Genomic DNA, 6890 nt, shown 5'->3' with positions numbered 1-6890 from the left:
GGTACATAATTCCATGAAGGTGGTGACATAGACGGATAGGTATTGAAGAAGGCGTTTGTCATGTTTGCCTTCATCGGTCAGGGTATTGAGGGCAGGAGTTGGATCATCATGTTACAGCTGTACAATACTATGGAGTACTGCATACAGTTCTGCTCACCTTGCTATAGGAAGGATGTTGTTAAACTAGAAAGGATGTAAAAAACAGGATGTTACTGAATCTGGAGGATTTAAGTTATAAGTAGAGTCTGGATAGGTTGGGTCTTTTTACCCGGATCATGGAAGGCTTAGGGGTGACCTTGTAGAGGTAATATACAGCCATGATGTGCATAGATAAAGTGAATAGCCACAGTTTGTATCCCAAGGTTGGGGAGTCTAAAACCAGAGGGCATAGGTTAAAGGTAAAAGGGGAGAGGTTTATAACGGACATGAGAGGGAACTTTTTCCCACAGAGGTTGTGTGTATAGGGAACAAGCTGCTAGGAAAAGTGGTTAGGTGGTACAATTATAACACATGGACAGGTACATGGATAGAAAAGGTTCAAAGGTATATGAGCCAGGCACAGACAAGTAGGACTAGCAACTTGGTCAGCATGGGAGGATTGGGCCAAAATGTAAGTTTCCATGATGTATATAGCTGTGATTCTAAAGCTGAATGCTTGAAGTAGTATCTGGATGAAGGTTGGGACATGTAAGTCAATGCTAGTCTTTGCTGGGTGTAAAAGTGAGAAATATGTACACCTTATTCATTAATGATACAGCAGAAAATAATTTGAAGGAGTCGATCAAAGTTCAAGAAAATGCAGCAGTGGGTTCAGCAAATCTGCAAAGGTCAGACAACAGACTAATGATAAACTAAATTGGTGGCAATGATGGTTTAACGTTAGGAGCATTTCCAGCCCATGTAAGTTACTTTCTGGGATTCCAATAATTTACAAGAAATCTTTAGCTTCCTGTAGTAAAAATCATCTGCAAATCATTTCTTTGTGCCTTCTTCAATATCCAAGCCTTTACCTGTCGGGAACACTTCCTTTCTCTCAGAATTTTCAAGCTTCCATTCCAGTGTAATAGCTGAAAGACTGTCATCAATTCCTGGGGGAAAAAAGAGAGAATTGAGTATTCTCCAATGTTCAGTCAGAATTTGACTTATCTTTGACATCACATTCCTTGTCTATCCTCATATCCCTTGATTACCTCAGTGCCTAAAAGTCTAGCAATCTCAGCACTGAAGATGAGCATATAAAGGCTTCTGAGGCAGAAATTCAAAATAAATTAGATGTTTCATTAGACTTTTTTATGTTTATCTCTTTTAAGCGAATCCTTGATCTCTTTGCCTGAGATGATGATCCTTAATTCTAAACTTTCCTTCTAGTGAACCTCATAGAAATGCAATTTCTACATTGGCAGAATAGAAGTAATAAATTATAGACTTGAGCAACATAGTTATTTATTTTGTAAAACAAGAAATTGTGCTTTTCTAATAAGAAGAAACATTTTTTTCTATTGCAGGACAAGGGTCTAATACTAGTAAGATTTTCATTGTTTTAGTAACTCACCATACTTGAGCATATGACAATACACTTGACTTAACTTAGGTTAGGAAACACAGATTTATTCAGCATAGTTTCCTTGAAATTACCTAAACCAAGTTCTGAGCAAATCAAGTTTTTAGAATTTTTTGCACTTTAAAAAAATGTTTGGTGGAAGATTATCCTGCTCACAAAATTTTCCACACTGTCTAATTGAAATAGTAATTGTTGCAACCTTTTGCGTATTGTCTGTGGTTGTCTGCAAATCTCCATGATGGCTCCAGAAATTAAGCCATTTTAGGCGCAAGGACATTGATTAACCTGTAAGCTTTTTTGTTAATTTGCTAAGAAACTGAACCTTGCACACCAATGCATACCATCTACAAAATGCACAGCAGTTACTCATCCAGTCATCAATTCCACCAGCATCTCCCAAACATATGAACTGTGCCACCAAGATGGACAATAGCAACAATTGCACGGATTTCATCACCCGCATGTTCCCCTCCAAGTCGCACACCATTCTGAGTTGGATGTATAGTTAGTGGTTCTTCATGGCTGCTGGGTCTAATTCCTGGAAATTCCTGCTCAACATCACCACGGGAGTATCAACTTCATCGACTTTGAGAAAGCGTTTGACAACTTAGACAGGACAACACTATGGCGCCTAATGGACTACTATGGAATTCCCACCAAGATCATAAACTTAATCAAGAATTCGTATGATGGAACCTCATGCAAAGTTATGCATGGAGGCCAGCTCTCCCAGAGCTTTAGTGTCAAGACGGGCGTCAAGCAGGGATGTCTACTGTCACCATTCCTGTTCCTCCTGGCAATTGACTGGATCATGATGGAAACAACTGAATGGAAAAGAAATGGAATTCAGTGGACAATGTGGGAACAGATAGATGACCTTGACTTTGCAGAAGACAGAGCTCTCCTTTCACACACACAGATACAAATGCAGGACAGACTCTTACAAGCTGCAACAAAGCTTGGTCTTCTACCCAATACAGCAAAGACTCAGGTGATGAAGATCCACTCCAAAACCAGCAACCCTATCCTCATGCACAGCACTGCCCTGGAGGAGGTAGAAACATTCACATACCTAGGCAGTGTTGTGGACACCACCGGAGGGGCAGATGCAGACATAAAAAGCAGAATCAATAAGGCTAGGGTGGTGTTTAACATGCTCAGGAATATCTGGGGTTCAAAATACATCTCAATCAACACCAAAATACGCATCTTTAATTCAAATGTGAAGCAGGTAATGCTGTATGGATCAGAGACATGGAAAACAACAAAACACACAACAAACAGGCTGCAAACATTCATTAACATCTGCCTCAGGAGAATACTAAACATCTGGAGGAGAGACAAAGTAAGCAATGTGGACCTGTGGAAAAGAACAAGCCAAGACCCCATTGATCCCATTGATTCAAAAGAGAAAATGGAGTTGGATTGGACACCCTCAAAAAACCTGCCACAAACATCACCCGGCAAGCCCTGGAATGGAACCCCAAAGGAAAGGAGGTCGCCCCAGGAACAGCTGGAGAAGAGGTGTTCAGGCAGAAATGTCTGGGAGTGGGCTCAACTGGGGAGATCTCGAAAGAACCGCTAACAACCGAGTGAAGTGGAGGACATTTGTCAATGGTCTATGCTCCCTAGAGGAGCCAAGAGCTTAAGAAGAAGAAGATTAAGTGCCCAGATCTCAAACATGAATATAAATCAAAATGATATTGTGTATTTGCTCCATATGATAATCCAAGAACACAGCATCTTTCCTTCCTGACTTATCTAATATGTTGAGTAGCAACGTGAGAAATATGGCAAAGATCAATGGAAGTTGGCATCCAGAACGACTCACTGGTTGAGAATTAGTATCATTTTGACTGCATTCTAGGTATAAGAATGTGGCTAATAGTCATCCCGAGGGGTGAGGAGAATCTGTAACATTGTAATGTCCTTTATGGGCGACTATCTGCATACCTTGGTAAGGTATGCAAGCAAAGAGTTTCACTGCGACTTGTCACATGTGACAATAAAGTATTCTATTCTATTATATTCTGCTCCCAATAATAATCGCAGATCTCTGTTATTAAAGCCTTTGACAATTCAAGACTGCCAACAATATGCTTATTGAAGAAGTCTGAATGTGATATTGTATCTCTGACTTGTAGAAATAGGTTCTTTGCACATTGATAATTTTGTGCTTCCTGCCCCATGATCTCAAACCTCTCACATTTCTCCACAATGCCTGATCTGAAGCATCCGGTAATATCAAGTGGTACAAGAAACATGTGGTTTGTAGGTTAATTGGCCTCTGTAAATTGTCCCTTGTATGTAGGGTGGATACCAAAATGGGATAACATAGAACTTGTGTAAATGATTGATGGATGCTCGGCAAGGACAGAGTGGACCATAGAGCCCGTTTTCATTGCTGCTTCTCTAAACAATCACTTTGATGTCATCGTACCGTCAATAGACAATAGACAATAGGTGCAGGTGGAGGCCATTCGGCCCTTCGAGCCAGCACCGCCATTCAATGTGATCATGGCTGATCATTCCCAATCAGTACCCCGTTCCTGCCTTCTCCCCATACCCCCTGACTCCGCTATCCTTAAGAGCTCTATCCAGCTCTCTCTTGAATGCATTCAGAGAATTGGCCTCCACTGCCTTCTGAGGCAGAGAATTCCACAGATTCACAACTCTCTGACTGAAAAAGTTTTTCCTCATCTCAGTTCTAAATGGCCTACCCCTTATTCTTAACCTGTGGCCCCTTGTTCTGGACTCCCCCAACATTGGGAACATGTTTCCTGCCTCTAACGTGTCCAACCCCTTAATAATCTTATACGTTTCGATAAGATCTCCTCTCATCCTTCTAAATTCTAGTGTATACAAGCCTAGTCGCTCCAGTCTTTCAACATATGATAGTCCCGCCATTCCGGGAATTAACCTAGTAAACCTACGCTGCATGCCCTCAATAGCAAGAATATCCTTCCTCAAATTTGGAGACCAAAACTGCACACAGTACTCCAGGTGCGGTCTCACTAGGGCCCTGTACAACTGCAGAAGGACCTCTTTGCTCCTATACTCAACTCCTCTTGTTATGAAGGCCAACATTCCATTGGCTTTCTTTACTGCCTGCTGGACCTGCATGCTTCCTTTCAGTGACTGATGCACTAGGACACCCAGATCTCGTTGTATGTCCCCTGTTCCTAACTTGACACCATTCAGATAATACTCTGCCTTCCTATTCTTACCACCAAAGTGGATAACCTCACACAGCATATGAGACCTCACACATGTCTCAGAACAGCATACGCTTCTGCTGACATAATAGGTGGGTGTATTGACAATTCATGCTGCAAAGAAGTATGATTCTGTCTTCTACCACAGTCCTCCATGTGAAGACTATGTGATGATACCTAAGTTAATTAGTTGTAGCACCAATAAAACATTAAATGATAACAGAAAGAAAACTGACCTGGTGAAGAACTTTCCAAACAAATACAGGGCTATGGGGCGAAGAAAGTTGCTCATGTAATAGCAACAATTTTCCTTGACATCCCACAGTCACATATCCAGGAAACAGGTATGGAAAGCTGGGAATCATCTTTTCACCTCATTGCATCCTTACCATGAGTCTACAATTAGACATGGCCCATTATTTCCAGGAAGACTCTGCTGTCTCATAGTAATGAAAAGAAGTGGTGGCAAAAAGTTAGAAAAAGTTAATGCCATGGAATGACACTGATCAAGTTACCTGAAATTCCAACATTGTTTTTCCTCTATTTGCCTCCAGCATGCGGTAATAAGCCCCAATGCTTGTGCTTGGATCCATGGCATCCTTGGTACTGCCCTTGGAAAAGTGAAAACAAGACGTAAGATTGTATATGATATCATAGAAAAATAGAAAACATAGCAAAATAGGTGCAGGAGTAGACCATTCAGCCCTTTGAGCCAGTACCACCATTCAATATGATCATGGCTGATCATCTAAAATCAATATTCCGTTCCTGCTTTTTCCCCATATCCCTTGATTCCTTTAGCCCAAAGAGTTAAATCTAACTCTCTTTTGAAAATATCTATTGAACTGGCCTCCACTACCTTCTGTGGCAGAGAATTCCACAGATTCAAAACTCTCTGGGTGAAAAAAAAATTCCTCATCTCAGTCCTAAATGGCCTACCCTTTATTCTTAAACAGTGACCCCTGGTTCCAACATCGGGAACATCGGGAACATCCTGCATCTGGCCTGTCCAATCCTTTAAGAATTTAAAATGTTTCTATAAGAAACATCCTAAATTCCAATGAATACAAGCCCAGTCGATCCATTCATTCATCCTATGTCAGTCCCGCCATCCCGGGAATTACGCTACACTCCCTTAATGGCAATAATGTCCTTCCTCAAATTAGGAGACCAAAATTGCACACAATACTCCAGATGCGGTCTCACCAGGGCCCTGTACAACTGCAGTAGGATCTCCTTGCCCATAAACTCAAATCCTCTTGCAACGAAGGCCATATGCCATTAGCTTTCTTCACTGCCTGCTGTACCTGCATGCTTACTTTCAGTGACTGATGTACAAGCACACCCAGGTCTTTTGCATCTCCCCTTTTCCTAATCTGACACTATACAGATAATAATCCGCCTTCCTGGTCTTGCCACCAAAGTGGATAACCTCACATTTATCCACATTATACTGCATCAGCCATGCATCTATCTGCCCACTTACCTAAGCTATCCAAGTCACCCTGCAGCCTCATATCATCTTCTGACTAGCTCACACTGCCACCTAGCTTTGTGACATCTGCAAACTTGGAGATGTTACATTTAACTTCCTCGTCTAAATCGTTAATGTATATTGTAAATAACTGGGGTGCCAGCATCGAGCCTTGCGGCACCCCACCCCATCAACCTATTAAAAAGAAAGATATTCAAGCAACCTGGATCTCCAAGGAGATATATTTTTTGCATGTTGAGAGCACTGGTTATCTTAAGTGACAAAAGTAGAAGAATCAGTCTGCAGCCAAGACTGAAATTATCTGAAAAATTTGGTTGAATAATTGGGTAGAATTTAAAGTTCATTTTAGCTATAAGTGCGATTTAGTGTACCATATATATTTTCCATTAGCAATGAGATGGATTAATCTTTTGGGTCACATTACAGTTAACGTTGAACACTATGACAATATCAGTTGGCTGTGCAATATTTAATATCATGAGCTTATTTGTTTTCTTTCATTTCTATGGAAAAGAAAGTCAAGCAGCTGGTGATTGATTCAAGCCTGCCATTATTTATTCAATTCCTGAGTTGGACTCTTGTTTAGACTGAAGAAGTTTAATCCCCTTCCATTGTAAAT

At 41.0% G+C, this 6890-nt stretch overlaps 1 protein-coding gene across 1 annotated transcript in view; it reads right to left on the bottom strand.

Moving 5' to 3' along the window:
* The window catches only part of LOC144592101 (protein limb expression 1 homolog), a 33385-nt gene that overhangs the window by 4395 nt on the left and 22100 nt on the right, over nucleotides 1–6890 (bottom strand). The window contains exons 4-5 of the mRNA XM_078396454.1: nucleotides 5292–5387; nucleotides 1011–1088 (exon numbers count right to left, since the gene is read on the bottom strand). Coding sequence (XP_078252580.1) covers nucleotides 1011–1088; nucleotides 5292–5387 — 174 coding nt within the window. The remainder of the gene's footprint in view (nucleotides 1–1010; nucleotides 1089–5291; nucleotides 5388–6890) is intronic.

This window comes from Rhinoraja longicauda, chromosome 3 (assembly GCF_053455715.1).
Source record: "Rhinoraja longicauda isolate Sanriku21f chromosome 3, sRhiLon1.1, whole genome shotgun sequence".
In the NCBI taxonomy this organism is placed as follows: Eukaryota; Metazoa; Chordata; class Chondrichthyes; order Rajiformes; family Arhynchobatidae; genus Rhinoraja; species Rhinoraja longicauda.
Note: the sequence above shows the minus strand (reverse complement) of the source record. Positions and strands in the feature narration are given on the sequence as shown.